General features: G+C 47.9%; 1 protein-coding gene across 7 annotated transcripts in view; it reads left to right on the top strand.

Annotated features, from left to right (window-relative positions):
- Positions 1-16,159, top strand: part of NTRK3 (neurotrophic receptor tyrosine kinase 3) — a 414,880-nt gene that overhangs the window by 131,976 nt on the left and 266,745 nt on the right. For 5 of the 7 annotated variants that reach the window (XM_068990812.1, XM_068990811.1, XM_068990810.1 and 2 more), the window contains exons 5-11: positions 836-993; positions 1,982-2,124; positions 2,757-2,898; positions 4,436-4,732; positions 13,443-13,466; positions 15,132-15,196; positions 15,995-16,097. In XM_068990812.1, the coding sequence (XP_068846913.1) occupies positions 836-993; positions 1,982-2,124; positions 2,757-2,898; positions 4,436-4,732; positions 13,443-13,466; positions 15,132-15,196; positions 15,995-16,097 (932 nt within the window). The remainder of the gene's footprint in view (positions 1-835; positions 994-1,981; positions 2,125-2,756; positions 2,899-4,435; positions 4,733-13,442; positions 13,467-15,131; positions 15,197-15,994; positions 16,098-16,159) is intronic. The other 2 variants (XM_068990813.1, XM_068990815.1) reach the window with 1 other exon arrangement.

Here is a 16,159-nt window from a genome sequence, read left to right as displayed (position 1 = left end):
AGGAGCATGCAGGTCCTCCTGCTGACCTTGACCCACAGCAAGGTCAGTGTGGCTGAAGAAGAGGAGGGGAGGGTGAGGCAGGTGATGAGAGATGACAGAGGGTGGTGCCAATTCCATAGGTCTTTGACTTTGACTTTCAGTGAGTTGGGAGGCCACTTGGAGGGTTTTGAGGATAGGAGCTTCCCAAAATGACATATTTAAAAGGTCTGTTTGCCAGATGAGTTCAGTGGAATGGATTTTCTTTTTAATAAGTTTATTCATTTAGAAACTATAAATTTGTGAACTTCTATAAAGTTACTTCTTTAATTGTTCGGTCACTCAGATGTGTCCAGCTCTTTGCAACCTCATGGACTGCGTGCAGCATGCCAAGCTTCCCTGTCCTTCACCATCTCCCAGAGCTCACTCAAACTCATGTCCATAGAGTCAGTGCTGCCATCCAACCATGCCATCCTCTGTCACCCCCTTCTCCTCCTGCCTTCAATCTTTCCCAGCATCAGGGTCTTTTCCAATGAGTCGGCTCTTTGCATTAGGTGGCCAAAGTATTGGAGCTTCAGCTTCAGCATCAGTCCTTCCAATGAACATTCAGGACTGATCTCTTGTAGGATTGACTGGTTTGATCTCCTTGCTGTCCAAGGGACTCTCAAGAGTCTTCTCTAGCACCACAGTTCGAAAGATCAATTCTTTGGTGCTCAATACTTCTTTAGAGACGCTGCTAAAAGCCTTCTCTCATGAGTATGAGGAGCAGGTGGGGGCCCTCGGCTTGGCTTCAGGGCCCTGGGAGGGAGCGGGGCCTCCCTTGGCTCAGGGGTTCCCTGAACTTGCATCTTGCCCACAGGAGGTTGGAGCAGAACTTCTTCAACTGCAGCTGTGACATCCGCTGGATGCAGCTGTGGCAGGAGCAGGGGGAGGCTAAGCTCAACAGTCAGAACCTCTACTGCATCGGCCCCGACGGCTCCCAGCTGCCACTCTTCCGCATGAACATCAGCCAGTGCGGTGAGTGAGCCCCCCTGCACGGCTGGCTCCACGCCCACCTCCCACGGACCCAGGGACGGTGCGGCACGTCAGTAAAGGAAGCCGGGGCATTCCTTCCCCACCGCCCTCCCAGCCTCGAATTCTCCACACTGGCTGTGGATCTGGCTCCCCTCTTCCTGCTTGCTCCTGTCCCGTCATGAGCCAGCTGTGGGAAGGTTGGTTTCAGGCAGCGGTCCCCAATCTTTTTGGCACCAGGGACTGGGTTCGTGGAAGACAATTTTTCCTCGGCCAGAGGATGGAGGGGCAGGGGGAGGATGGCATGGTTTGGAGATGATTCAGGCACATCACATTTATTGTGCACTGTACTCCTACTTTATTACATCACCCCACCTCAGATCATCAGGCTTTAGGTCCTGGAGGCTGGGGACTCCTGGTTTCAGGGATGCAGAAAAGGGTTACATGTGCCCTCTTTGTGATCGGACCAGAGTCCCGGTACCCTGTCAGTTTCTTATTAAGTAAACCTGAAGGAGTGCAGGTCCAAGTGTGGTCTCCGGGTCTCCTTTATCAGGACATCTAAGGGACTTTTCGAGTAGCAGAGGTGTGTGCCTGATCACTCATCTCTGACTTGCGAGATCAGAGTGTCTGGAGATGAGTTTGGAAATCTGAATTTCTAGCGAGCTCCCCAGGGGAGTCTGAAGCGGATCAAAGTTTTGAGAGCCAGTGCCCAAAGTGGAAGATGCCATTTGACGTCATTGCTAGAGTTGCCTGCCTTGAGCAACTGTCCTGCCCTCCAACCATGCCCCCCCATCCCCTCCACCAGTCAAGCTGCATGGGCTCACGTCCTGAGCTGGTGTGAGGCTTCTGAGACTTGGGGTACTTTTAAGAGGTCAAGCAGGCTGTGTTGGAGTGAGTATTAGACAAGGCAGGCAGTGCCACCATTGCCCTCGGGGACTGAGTTTTGGTCACAAGCTCTTCCTTATCCGTTCGCCCGCCCTGTGCTCCCTCCCAGACCTCCCTGAGATCAGCGTGAGCCATGCCAACCTGACAGTGCGAGAGGGTGACAATGCTGTCATCACCTGCAACGGCTCGGGCTCACCCCTGCCCGACGTGGACTGGATAGTCACCGGGCTGCAGTCCATCAACACCCACCAGGTAGGTGGCCGAGCCTTGGGCCCTGTCACCTAGTAGTCCTGATGAGCTGGATCAAGAAGAGAAACAAGAGATGTAAGAATAAGAAAGAAGAAGAGGGGAAGTTTGTGGTCCTCTCTCTACAAGAAGAAAGGCGGAGACCTGGGTGCCACCCAGCTGCAACTTTTTCTGGCCAAATTGATCTCAAACAGACTATCAGCATCTCTGTACCTTACCTTCCTCATCTGTGAAATGGGTATAATGCTGCCATTCGCCTCATGGAGTAAGTGTGAGGGTTACCTGAGCTCTTGACTGTAGAGAGCTTGGCCTTGGGTCAGCGTGCCTTCACCGGAAAGCCCTCTTTCACTTTCTGCCCATCTTTCCTTTTGATTCCTGAAGGTGCTGGGGAGTGAGGTAGGGGAGGCTTGTGGAAACTGTTTGATTATTGCCTTTGTTTTGGTGCCATCATCTAATTTTTCTGTTTTGAATCTTTTTTAAAATTTTTTATGTGGTGAAGTATACATAACTTAAAATTTACAGTCTTAAACATTTTTTTTAGTTATTATAAAATATTAGCTCTATGACCTGTGCTGTACAATATACCCCTGTAGCTTATTTTATACGTCTGATGGTTGTCTGTTTTCTTGGGGTTTTAGACAAATCTGAACTGGACCAACGTACACGCCATCAACCTGACGCTGGTAAATGTGACGAGTGAGGATAACGGCTTCACCCTGACGTGCATCGCTGAGAACGTGGTGGGCATGAGCAATGCCAGCGTGGCCCTCACTGTCCACTGTGAGTGGACGCCATTGTGGAGGGCGGGTGGGACCCTGGGGATCTCCGCACAGAAGGCTGGGACGGGGTGGGGCCACTGCAATGAGCGTGGTCCACCAGGGGGGCAGAAAGACTCCTGTGGGGCAGTACAGGGCAAGTCAAGTCAGTCCTTGGCTCGTAACCCCAGAAAGCATGTCCCTGTCCCTCAGAAGGTGCTGTACCTCCAACTCAGATCTGCTCACTCCTAAGTTGGCCCAAGTCTGCCTTTTGTTAAACCTCTAAAAGTTCTCTGAGGAGCTACTCCATAGAGACAGGGAACAGGCAAGCATACATATGAATTGTTTTGGCTGGGAAATACATGTAGTCACACACACTTCTTGGTAAATTACTGCTGCTGCTGCTGCTAAGTTGCTTCAGTCGTGTCCGACTCTGTGTGATCCCATAGATGGCAGCCCACCAGGCTCCCTTGTCCCTGGGATTCTCCAGGCAAGAACACTGAAGTGGGTTGCCATTTTCTTCTCCAATGCATGAAAGTGGAAAGTGAAAGTGAAGTCGCTCAGTCGTGTCTGACTCCTAGCGACCCCATGGACTGCAGTCTACCAGGCTCCTCCATCCACGGGATTTGCTAATCACACCAAAACACACACACACACACACACAAACCAGATATCTGAAATTAATGACTTGGTGCTTATCTATGCAACAAATGCAAGCATCTGGAGTCATTGAATGACCTTTAGTATGGAATTTTGGTTCTCTTTTGGCTTAATGAGATGCTTTTAAGGGAAGTTCTAGTGGGACTTCCCTGGTGGTCCAGTGGTTAAGATTTCGCCTTCCAGTGCAGGGGGTGCAGGTTCAATCCCTGGTTGGGGAACTAAGATCCCACTTGCCTTGACACCAAAGCATAAAACAGAAGCAATGTTGTAACAAATTCCATGGACTTTATAAATGGCCAACATAAAAAATCTTAAAAAAAAGATAAATTCTGCCAACTTCTCTTACATTCTTAGCCTTCCTTTAGCCAAGAGGAACTCATCTCTTTATGGAATTCTTAGACACTATAGTAGACTGAATGTTTATGCCCCCCCAACAAAGGTCATGAGAGGGACCCTCCAGCTGTAGTGGATCCAGGAAGCTCGGGTGAAGACAGACATCTCTTCACCTCTTTGGGGATGGTGTTGGTGTTGATGGGGAGTGGGGGACTTCTGATTCCCTTAGTCTTTTTAGAGCTGATGGGGAAGAAGTGGGGCTTCCCAGGTAGCAGTGATAAAGAATCTTCCTGCTCATGCAGGAAATGCAGAAGACAAGGGCTAGATCCCTGGGTTGGGAAGATCCCTTGGAGAAGGAAATGGCAACCCACTCCAATATTCTTGCTGGGATAATCCCATAGACAGAGGTGCCTGGTGGGGTACAGTCCATGGGATTGCAAAAGAGTCGGACACGACTGAGCATGCATGCATGCATGAAGAATTGGGCTGCCCGCCCCAGCTCCAGGAAGGCTGCTCCAGGACATGGGAGATTCCATGTCCTGGGCTTCAGCTGGCCTGTCCCCTGGCAGACCCCCCACGTGTGGTGAGCCTGGAGGAGCCCGAGCTGCGCCTGGAGCACTGCATCGAGTTTGTGGTGCGTGGCAACCCGCCGCCCACGCTGCACTGGCTGCACAACGGCCAGCCGCTGCGTGAGTCCAAGATCATCCACATGGAATACTACCAGGAGGGCGAGGTCTCCGAGGGCTGCCTGCTCTTCAACAAGCCCACCCACTACAACAACGGCAACTACACCCTCATCGCCAAGAACCCCCTGGGCACCGCCAACCAGACCATCAATGGCCACTTCCTCAAGGAGCCCTTTCCAGGTGAGGGTGGAGCTGCCCTGGAGTGGCTCATACCTCCAGGCACTCAGGGGGGTCGGGGTGTGGGGGCTTGAGGGGAGAAGCAGCATCAACACGGATACCATCATCACCAGCAACCACACGCACTTTGGAACATCTTCGGCCACCACCTGAATTTTACATAAACTAGATAAAGTCTCTGATGTTAGCAGTTGCAGTAAAAGCCAAGACCCCTTGAAAATACACAGCTATGCATATAAGGGTATATGGTGTTATGGTAGAGTAAGTAGGGACTTGAGAACTGGGTCAGAATGGTGCAGAATTTGGACCCAGTCCTTTGTTTGTTGGGGGACTCTGGGCCTGATCATTACCTCAATACCCTCATCTGTGAAATGGGCATGACGTACTGCTCCCATAAGAATCTTGTGACTTTTATTAAATAACTTAAAGTAGAAAAAGCGTGTGTCACAGGCTTTGATACCTAGTGATGGTTTGATGACCTTCCATGTAAGGGGCTTCAAGGTCTATCTGATTCATCCCTATGTTTAACAGAAAAGTTAAATCTCTTTCCGCTTGCTGGGTAGAAGCAAGGCTTTGCCTGGGCTTGAGGCTTCCAGGTCTGTGGCTCCTTTCCTCCAACGCTGTGGTGAGTTGATGGGTGGGGAGTTCCTGATGCCATCAACCTGAATGGTGCTGATGTCCAGTGGATGGGTCGGGGAAGGAGAGGTCATTGAAATAATGAAAACATTTTGTTTGAATATTTGGGAGGGGAGTCTGTCTTTGTCTGGGCTGGAATATTTCAAATACCTTCCTGGAGTTGGAGGAGAAGAAAACACTCCAAGAGTTTAGTGAAAGTGGCTGCAGCATCTCTTGGTCGATTTGGCAACTGATAAGTTTCTATTAGTGAAGTCATGTATCTTTGATGACCTTGCTGATTTCTGCTGGGAACAAGCTAGAGGACCTCTCAGCCTTCACTTCCTAGAAATCCAGGCTTCTAATGAGGTAAAGGGTAGAGCAGATATCAGTAAAGATATCAGTAAAGACTGATGTCATGCACGCACGCACATGCACACACACACACACACACACACACACACAGAGCAGTGGAGGACTAACACTGCAGCATCTGCTTATGTGAAGGTGACTTTACAACGTACAGATAACCATCAGGGAGCAGCTCCAAGGGGCCTTTTAATTCTTAGCACAAGGAAACCCGAACTCTAGAGACACTGAGAGACACTCTGGAGAGAAGAGACTGCCTGGGAAGCTAAATTCTTGCACGGAGTTCTATGAAGCAGTGATGATGCCATCACTCACGAGAGGACTGAGAATGTGCCAGTGTTTGAGACCCTCGCCATCCCATATGGTCTGACATTCCCAACATCATTCCTAGTATACCCAGTAAAGGGCCTCAGGGCACTTCCCACCATGGGTCACATGGGGCTTTTTAAGAACTGGAAGAGTCCCGGTCGGCACTGTGGAAGCAGCGACCTTCAGATGCAGAGACGCTTTGCTTTTCGGGACCATAAAGTCAGGCTAGGCTTTGTTGGCATTAAGGGCTGGAGTGGCCCTTTGCCCTGCTCATGCCCATCTGGTGATTAGAAAATGGAATCTGTTTTTAAAGAGGAGGTGTATGAACACTGAAGGGGGAAAGCGAAGTGGGATGAACTGGGAGATTGAGGTTGGCATGTATACACTACTGTGTAGAAAATAGATAACCAATGAGAACCTATTGGATGGCACAGGGAACTCTGCTCAATGTTCTGTAGTGACCTAAATGGGAAGGAAACCCAGAGAAGAGGAAATATATATATACGTATGGTGATTCACTCTGCTGTGCAGCCGAAACTGACACAATTTTTTTAAAAAGAGGAGAATCTACACTCCCTCATGAGTGAGGAGTGAAGCTCCTGCCAAGTGATACTTCTGTTCTTAAAGGGAAACTCCTGGGGTCTGGAGAGAGGGGGAGCCCTTGAATGAGAGATGGGGCAAGACACTCCGGCTCCTGTCCACAGAGGGTGAGCTGGCCACGGGGCAGCGGGATCAGTGGAATGGTGTGGGGCGTGGCTTTTCCCACTGGGAGGGAAGCCCTTCTCTGCATCCTCCCAGCCGTACGTACACCTTCTCTGTCCTCAAGAGACACAGCTGCCCCTCCTCATCACCTCTGGACACCTCTATCACCTTATCAGCTCCAATCAGGCCAGTCGTTCTCCAGGAGTGGTCCCCAGACCAGCCGCATCCACATCGCCTGGGCAGGTGTTAGAACTCAAATCCTAGAGCCCCACCCAGACCTACTGAGTCAGAAATTGTGGGGTGGGGCCCAGCAGTCTGTGTCTTGACAAGCCCTCCCACCCGCAAAATTCAGATGCTCTTATTTGCCAGTTGCCGCTCTGGTGTGTGGTGGACCGAGGAGGCAGGGGAGAGGGTGGAGGCAGAGAGGAGCTTGAAGGCAAACCGCTCACCTGAAGCGAGTTTCTCGGACCCACCTGCACCCTGCCAGGGCCTTCCTGTGCGAAGCTTTGCTTGTTCGTAAAGGAATCACTGGATGATGAAAAGGCAGTGACGGGGAAGAGATGGGCCAGTTGTGACAGTGAAAAAACAGCTAGGCATTCAGGAGAGTCAGTCATCCCGTGACTCAGGCAGTAAACTGCACACCTGCTGAGCCCTGGGTACAAAGGCTCTTGGTGGATTCCTGTTCTTCTCTTGCTGTAAAGTGGTGGGGAGGTTGTGTTTGTCATGTGTACCCCCTCGCTCCCAGACAGCAAAGCATGTCTGGGTTAAGAGGTTAAGAGCCGAAGGTCTGAAATCAGACAGATTGAGGTGCAAACCGCATCTGTGGTCCTACTGGACAGGTGGCCTCAGCTCCTAGAATAGGGCTTGGTACACAGTTGGCGTGAGGTACCTCTGTTTCTTCATCTGTAAAATTTGGATGATAACCGGAGCTCCTGCCTAAATAGTCCTGAGGATGAATGAGGTGATGTCTGCCAAGTATTTCGCTCTGTGTGCGGACAGAGGGATGGTTCAACCGCTGTTGGCCTGGACCCGGATTCCGGGCAGAGTTAAGGAGTTGAGTCCAGGAGTTCTGGAATTGGTAGTCACTCTGTAATCAAGCTGAGAAGTTCTAACAGACCGTCTTCAGGCAGTTTCATCGAGGGTAGTGGTTATGGAGTCACAAGCCAGGGTTCAGATGCTCACTCAGCTGCCCATCAGCTCTGTGATCTCAGGCAGATTACTCAGCCCCCTTGCTTCTGCCTCAGAGACTGTGGTGAAGATTAATTTACAGACAGTGGATCAATCTGCCTAAAATATCTCCCATGGTGCTTGGTACAGAGTAATAACAAAACTAGTTTGTTTTTATTTTTTTACAAAAAAACACCCAAGGACAACTGAAAGTGGATTTGTTTGGGGAGGGGAAGGAGATCTAAGGTGAGGGTCTTCTTTCCTGACTGTTCGTGCGTCGGAGGCCCACAAGAGAAATTGGATTGAAATGAATACACTGAGTGGAAACGTCTGAAGATGCAGAGGCTTCGATCAGAGGATTTTCTCCGAGCAGGACATTGAGATGAAAATGTTCTGGGAAAGCTTTTTGTAAGCTTCACATCCTATGCAAATGTTGGTGGTTCCTTCTGCATTTCCGGGGAAGCACTAGAATGTTCCGCCCGGAGTTTGAGCCTTAGTGTGGAGCTAGTCCTGGGAAAGGAAGATGTGTTCTAGGAGCATGGAATCTTCTTTCATGTTCCAGGATCTTGGAGGGGCCACCAAAAAGGATCTGGGTGTAAGAGTGGGACCATGAGGAGTCAGGGATCTGAGTGTCAGGGGAGGCTGGGGATCATGTCAGGGTCAGGGTGGTACCTGGAAGGTCACCATTAGGGATCCTTAGATGATGTGATAGGAGGGGGAATGTTGCCAAGGTGTGTGTGTGTGTGTGTATGTGCATGCATGTATGTGTGTATATGTACATGTATGTGTATGTTTTACATGTATATGGGTGAATGTGCATGCATGCATGCATGTGTGGGAATGTGTGTGAGTGTATGTTTATGTGTGTGCATGTATGTGTATATTTATGTGTGTGTTTGTGTATATGCAAGGGGTGTGTGCATACATGCGTGTGTATGTGTTTGTACGTGTATGTGTGTGCATGTATGTATTTATGGGGGTGCCTGAATGTGCATTTATGTATATGCACAGTGTGTGTGCATGTGTGTGTATTTATGTGTGTGTGTGTGTGTGTGTATGCAAGGGATGTGTGTGTGTATTTATGTGTGTGTATGTGTGCATGCAAGGGATGTGTGTGTGTATGTGCATGTGTTTCTGTGTGTGTGTGTATGGGTGAATGTGCTTGTGCATTTATGTATACGCACAGTGTGTGTGCATGTGTATGTGTGTATTTATGTGTGTGCATGTGTGTGTGTGTATGCAAGGGATGTGTGTGTGTATTTGTGTGTGTGTGTATGTGTGTATGTGTGCATGCAAGGGATGTGTGTGTGTATGTGCATGTGTTTGTGTGTGTGTATGGGTGAATGTGCTTGTGTGTTTGTGTATACATGTGTACATGTATGTATGCATGTGTATATGTATGTGTGTTTTTGTGTGCGTGCATGCATGTGTGTAAGCAGGGAGTGTGTGTGTGCACATGTGCATCTGTTTGTACTTGTGTGTGTATGTGTGTGCATTTATGTGCTTATGTGTGTATGTGTGCATTTATGTTTGTGAGTGTGTTTATGTGTGTGTGCATATATGTGTATTTATGTGTGCATGCACATGTGTGTGTGTGTGTGTGTGTGTTTGCCTGCACTCCTGCAACGAATATCTGCGAGTACTTGACGAAACATTTAGGAAAAAGTGAGCTGCCATAACTCTTGAATTCTCCTTTTTTCACTTGGCCAGAAAGTCTCTTCGTTGTGACAGCAGAAACCAGAATTCCCTCAGGGCCCTAAGTGCCACCGAAGGGAGAAACCATTGCACTAGTGCCCTTAGTGGCATCAAGACTGGCTTCTTTCCCCTAAGGAACTTGTTGAGACTAGAACGTGCTCCCAGCCTGCGGGTGATGGGGAAGTGGAGCGGGCAGCCGCGTGTGGCCATCTGCGTGGGGTGGGCCGAGCATGTGGACGCCTGGCGCAGCTCCCTCCTCTGTCCTCACATCTGAAGCCAGGCCATCTCTTCACGTCATCACATCTCAGTGCATCTCTGTCTGTCTGGATGCAAGCTGCTGCCTCTCTTCTCTTTTCTCTGGACCCCACTGGCTTTTCCCAGTGAGTTTTTCTTGAGGAGTTTGCGATCTGGAGGAGACATATGCCTTCCGTTCGTGCCCGGTCCCCTTTGGGATTCAGATGCTGCCTTGGCACGTGAGTCCAGTTGTTCGCCCAGCCTGCTGGTGCAGGCAGAGATGAGGACCACTCTTGGGTACCATCCTCTTCCAGGGTGGAGTTTCAAGTCCTCCCACAGGTTACAGAGAACCCCGGAGGTCTGGCTCTTCCAGGTGTCATGTGTTTCCTGGGTAAATACATGTCACCAGGCTCCTACAAAGGAGCTAAGCATTCATAGGGTCACTGAGAAATTACAGGGTTCACAGATTCGGCCGAAACATTTGGCTGACATGAGAATATTCTCCAATAAAGGAAAACCTTATGAGAAATATGCAAATCAGTTTTAACTATGAGTTGATCTGGCATGTCTCTTTTCTCTGAAACCACAGCTAGGGTCCCTTGACCCCCATCTTCCTCCCAAATCAGATAGTTGGTCACTTGAAGTTTAGAAGAGGCTGGGGGTATGAAGGGCTTGTTCAGGAATTTGGGCAAAGCTGTATTGCTGTCCCTTGAAACACGAAAAGCAGGCGATGAACAAGAAATCTACTAACACTGCATTTACTATACGTAGAACTTTCTTTAAAGGACTCCTTCCTTATAGAAAGCATCATTTTCTCCACAGGTAGTTAGAGAGCAGAGCTTCGATTGCAATGACTGAAAGCTTAGCTAGCCAAATGTCTGGTAAATAGAAGGTCCATGATGAATGAATGAGTGAGTGTGGTAGGCTTGTGACAGGAGGAGCTGTACTACAGTGCAGGGGTTCTCAAAGGGAGCAGCATCCTCATCACCTGAAAACTTGGTCAAAGTGCAAATTCCTGAGACCCACTCCAGACCTCCTGAATCGGAAACTCTGGGGTGAGGATCGATAATCCATATTTCTTTTTTAAAAAAGTTAAAAAAATTTTGTTTAAGTTCTTGATTTTGAAATAGTTTGAGATTTACCCTCCCAAATTGCAAAAGAATACAAAAGACATTCTTATACCCTTCACCCAGCTTCCCCCAATGTTGCCATCTTACATAATCACAGTGCAGTGATCACACCCAGGAGTGATATTGATGCAACCCTATTACCTAATCTACAGACTTTATCTAAATTCTATCAGTTGTCCTTCTCTTCTTGAGCTCCAATCCAGGATTATACATTGCATTTAGCTGCCATGTTACCGTATTCTCTTTAAATCTGGGGCAGTTCTTCAGCCTTTCTTTGTCTTTCATGATCTTTGTTCTTATATTCACTCACTAGTTATATGATCTCTGTACTTATTCACTAGTTATATGATCTGTGTACTTATTCACTAGTTATATGTAGGCTATCCTACAGTTTGGGTTTGCCTGGTGTTTTCTCACAATTAAATGCCAGTTATGTGTTTTTGGTAAAAGCGCCACAGAAGTAATGTTGTGCCCTTTCAGTACATTGTGTTGGGGGTACATGATATCTGTACGTCTTATTACCTGTGATGTTAACTTTCTCACTTGGTGAAGATGGTGTCTGCCAGGTTTCTCCACTCCAAAATGATATTTTTTTTCCTTTCTGTAATTAATAAGCATCATATTTTGAAGCTTTATAAATATCATTTATCACTCTTCACATATTAATTTTAGCATTCATTGGTGATTCTTCCCTGAAACAAATATTAATGTGCCATTTGTCAATGGTGATTTTTTTCTAGTTCCATCCTTTCCTCTCTATTTATTAATTGGAATATTATTGTAAGGAAGCGGTTTCTTTTCTTCCTCATTTGTTGATTAAATTACTTCTTATATCAGTATGGACTCATGGGTATTTATTTTGTTCTGTGAATTACAATCCATGTGTTAATTTGGTAGAGCTGCCATGAGAAAAAGTGTCAGGGACTAAATGGCTTAAACAGCATAAATGTATCTTCTTACACTTCTGGAGGCTTGAAGTCTGAGATCAAGGTATCAGAAGGGCTGGTTCTTTCTGAGCCTCTCTCCTTGACCTGCAGATGGTTGTCATCTCCGTGTGTCTTCATCTGCCTCCGTATAACTATGTCCTAATGCCCTCTTATAAGGACACAAGTCATATTGGATTAGTGCCCACCCCAATGAGTTTATTTTTTCTGAACTTTCTGCAAGGGGAGAAAAATATTTATTTTTTTAATTGGAGGATAATTGCTTTACAATGTTGTGTTGGCTTCTGCCATACAGCAGTGTGATTCAGTCATAAGTATACATATGTCCCCTCCCTCTTGAACCTCCTTCCCACCCTCCTATCCCACCTATTCCTCTAGGTTGCTAATGACTTTAACTTAATTACCTCTTAAAGACCCTACCTTTAAATATAGTTATACTTTAAGGTACTGGGGGTTAGGACTTCTGTGTCTGAATTTTGGGCAGATATAATTCAGCTCATAACAACCTACGATGGTCAGTATATTTTGTTGCTCAAATCATCCCTGGTTTGGAAACCCCATCACGGTGGCTCCTGCGTCCTTTCTTCCTTCCCCTAATAATTTTTGTGTGGTTTCTTGCTTTTCAATATCACAAGATATTCTAGGCACATCTTTTACTTTTTCTTCCTCAGCCCCAGAATTATGGGTTTCTCCAAGAAGCCCTCATTCTTTCTGTTGGAGGATAGTAGTGGTCATCTCCTGGATGCCTCTGTGGCAGGCTGAAGTGTGAGAATCTCTGACAAACTGGTTCTGAGTCCAGGCTTGAATCCAGGTGTATCCCTTCTTAGATGAGTGACATTCAATTAGTCACTTGATCTCTGTATGTCTGTTTACTCTCCTGATGAAAGGGTGTAATGCTACCTATCTCCCAGGGTCGGTATAGGGTTGGGTGATGTGTTACATAAAGCATTTTTCACACCCCCATCTCATAATCAATGCCCAGTAATGATTGGCTTTCATTATTAGGTGATCATTTCTAAAGGCCGAAGACTCAATAGCACATTTTCATCTGGGAAATAGATTCTAGAGGGATTCCCAAGCATGTCTCAGTGACCTATAGAATAAACTTTATAGTTGGGGACTTATGATCTTGAGATCATAGCTGGCATTTCCCAGGAAGATCACAGACGCCCACCCTGCAGCATTTCTTCTGGGCTCTCATGTCCACCAGCATCCCCAATGCACTGGGTACCTGAGGGAAGGCTGTGGGTGTGACGGGGAGTCTGGATTTCATTCCTCATCTCATGGTTTGGTTTCCAGTCTCCAGGTGGGCCAGGCCACCTCCCTTGAAACCCAGGAGTTTTAGCTCTTATTCCTTCTCCATTTGGAAGACCACCTTCTAAAGAGTAATAGGGTGTGGGGGAAGGGTGATGTGCCAAGGGTTTTAGTTTTCAGTTGCCAGGGCAACAGGGGATCATGGTGAGTGGGAGAGGTCATAGCTATGAAGAAGATAGAGCGAGGCTGTTCCGATTTTTATTACGTTTGTTAATTATCTCTGTCTTTTTTTTGCAGAGAGCACGGATAACTTTGTCTCTTGTAAGTCTCTTTTACCTTTTGCTTTGAAAGTGACTTATTCTGATACTTTTGGTGACTACTGAGTCCAGATAGCCCTCTTTCCTGTTTTATCACCATCCCCAGACCCATGGCCGCTGAGAGGATCCGAGTGAACCGTGAAAGGAGAGTGGAAACTCTTCTTGGGCAGTTCCAAGCCCACGCCTCTTAGATGGTCACTTGCTGCCTCAGTTTTCCAGCAGTTTTCTAGGGTCTGACCATGTTGCGGGTCTTCCTACCCAGACAGAGAGAGGTGGTGTCAGGAAGGATGTGGGGTTCATGTGCCCCGGTGGACCCGTGCTGAGCATCTCAGTTGTTCTTGCAGAGAGAATGTGGAGCCTATGATGTTAGTGTTTGTCACCTGCTTCAAGAGCCAGGGAATTTGGCCAGAACCCACCCAGGAGGTGCTAGTCATAAAGAATCTGCCCGCCAGTGCAGGAGACCTCAGAGACATGGGTTCAATCCCTAGATCATGAAGATCCCCTGGAGGAGGGCATGGCAACCTACTCCAGTATTCTTGCCTGGGAAACCCATGGACAGAGGAGCCTGTCAGGCTACAGTTCATGGGGTCGCAAAGAGTAGGATGCAACTGAAGCAACTGAGCACACAAGACAAGTGGAGCTGTGACTGGCAAGGTCTCCCATAGGCTCATCTGTCTTTAAATGAAATTATTGAGGCTCAGTCTATAAGCGATTCAGAGCCAGGACTAGACAACTCCCACAGGATTTGGGGGTTTGCTCATGGACTGTAGGGGAACCCATGTTTATTCCTTTTCCTTTTGTCCCCCATGGTAGAGGAATGGTGACAGTTGAGGTCATTTCAGCTTCTTCTGTGGCCTGAGACAGCAGACAGTCTTTTTTAGGACATGCATTGCTGTTCGGCTCAGCTGTAAATATCACCTGTAATTTGTTTATTTGTCCTTGGTCTTAGAGGACTTGTCATCTCACAGAATATCCCTCTGGAGAAATTTGAACTGGGGGTGTCCGGATAAGTTGGTGATTACAGATGGAGGTCTGAGGGAGGCTTGGCTGCTCCTCCAGGCCTTGCTGGGAAGACCTGGTGTTTCCTAGTCAGATAACCTTGTTGCTTAACTGAAGCTGCCACTGTGCTCTGAAGTCTGCCTCAGGGCAATGGATAGTGGGTAGTTTGTGGGGCCACAGGCCTCCTGGATCTCACTGAGGAGTGAAGAGGGAACAGGATGGGCATAGAAAGAAGGGACAGGACAAGGGATGCAGAGAGGAGCTGTGTGTAGCCAAACAAAGCTGCCTTCACCGACAAAATGGGCTGAATCCAGACCCTGGCTGTGATCCCAAACCATCTCCCTTCCTCTTATCTATCCAATAGCTCATAGCCCGTGTTGCCCAGGTTAGGGTTAGGTTATTTACTCTGGGATGTGAATCGGGGGATGAGAGTGAAGGCTCTTTATGCCTATGCAGTCTGCCCTTGAGCTGTCAACACCTGCCAGGGAGCCTTTGGGAATCTGGTCTCTGGGGACCCCTGCAAAGCCTGGAGAGGTCAGACAGAGTCTGACTTCAAAGGCATATTCTCTAGGAAGAACTTTCGAGAAGCCTTGGGAGTTGGGTAAGAACTGTGGGGGAGGTTCTTGTGGCCAGCAAACCAACGACTCTTCTGTTTTCTGTTTGTTTCCAGTCTACGAAGTGAGCCCCACCCCTCCTATCACTGTGACCCACAAACCAGAGGAAGACACTTTTGGGGTGAGTCACTTCTTGGTCAAGAGAAAGGTGTTTACTGAAACAGTGGTTTTCCGCCTTCTATTTTAAGTCGTCAACTTTTCCAAGCACCGCCTTGTTTGGAACTGTGGCATAAAGAAGCCGTGATGAATGACCTCCTCTCAGGTGGTTGAAACTTGATGAGAAAAATTCATTGTTTGAGGAAGTCTTTGAGGATCTGCTTTAAGCCCCCGGGCTTGGAAGAGAAGAGTTTGAGAATTCCCACTGCATTAGCAGCCAGCTGGGCCTGATTTGAAGGGGCTGCTAATTGTACAAACTTTTACAAAAGTCAGAGTTGCCCGGGTTGTCTTCTTGGGTGGGAGGTGCCCCAACCCCCATCTCAGGGCCTGAGATTTCTCTGGGGAGGAAAGGAAAGAGGTCTTTTTAGAATCTCATGGATAAGAATATTAGCCCAGGCAGGTCAATGTGAAGATGCAGGATGTGCTCGCTAATTAAAACCACAATGAGACAACAGACAGAAGCCTCTCTGGGCTTCCTCCGGTGTCTGTTGGGATGGCCCCAGCCGAGAGGGCTCAGAACGCTGAATCGCGAGGTTTTCTCTAGTCGATTTGGGTAATTTATTTTTTGATATTTGTAGAACCTCATAAGTTATGTCTTCTCAAGACTTTCTTCGGTCTGAGAAGTTCTGGAGTTTACTGGAGTTCTGGGAGGGCTCCGGTTGCTCCTATACGAGGGCTGTTCGCATCTGAGCCCGTGTGTTACTCACACAGCCCTCGGGTTTTCAGTGACAGTGCTCGCTTGTCTCTGTTTCGCTCCTAACAGGTATCCATAGCAGTTGGACTTGCTGCTTTTGCCTGTGTCCTGTTGGTGGTTCTGTTTATCATGATCAACAAGTATGGGCGACGGTCCAAGTTTGGAATGAAAGGTAAGGTGGGCTCTTCATTTGCGAGGGTCGGATCGGGAACCATGGCTCCTTTTGATCAAAAG

Source organism: Capricornis sumatraensis, chromosome 19, assembly GCF_032405125.1.
Source record: "Capricornis sumatraensis isolate serow.1 chromosome 19, serow.2, whole genome shotgun sequence".
Lineage (NCBI taxonomy): Eukaryota > Metazoa > Chordata > Mammalia > Artiodactyla > Bovidae > Capricornis > Capricornis sumatraensis.
This window is presented reverse-complemented; position numbering and strand designations above follow the sequence as displayed.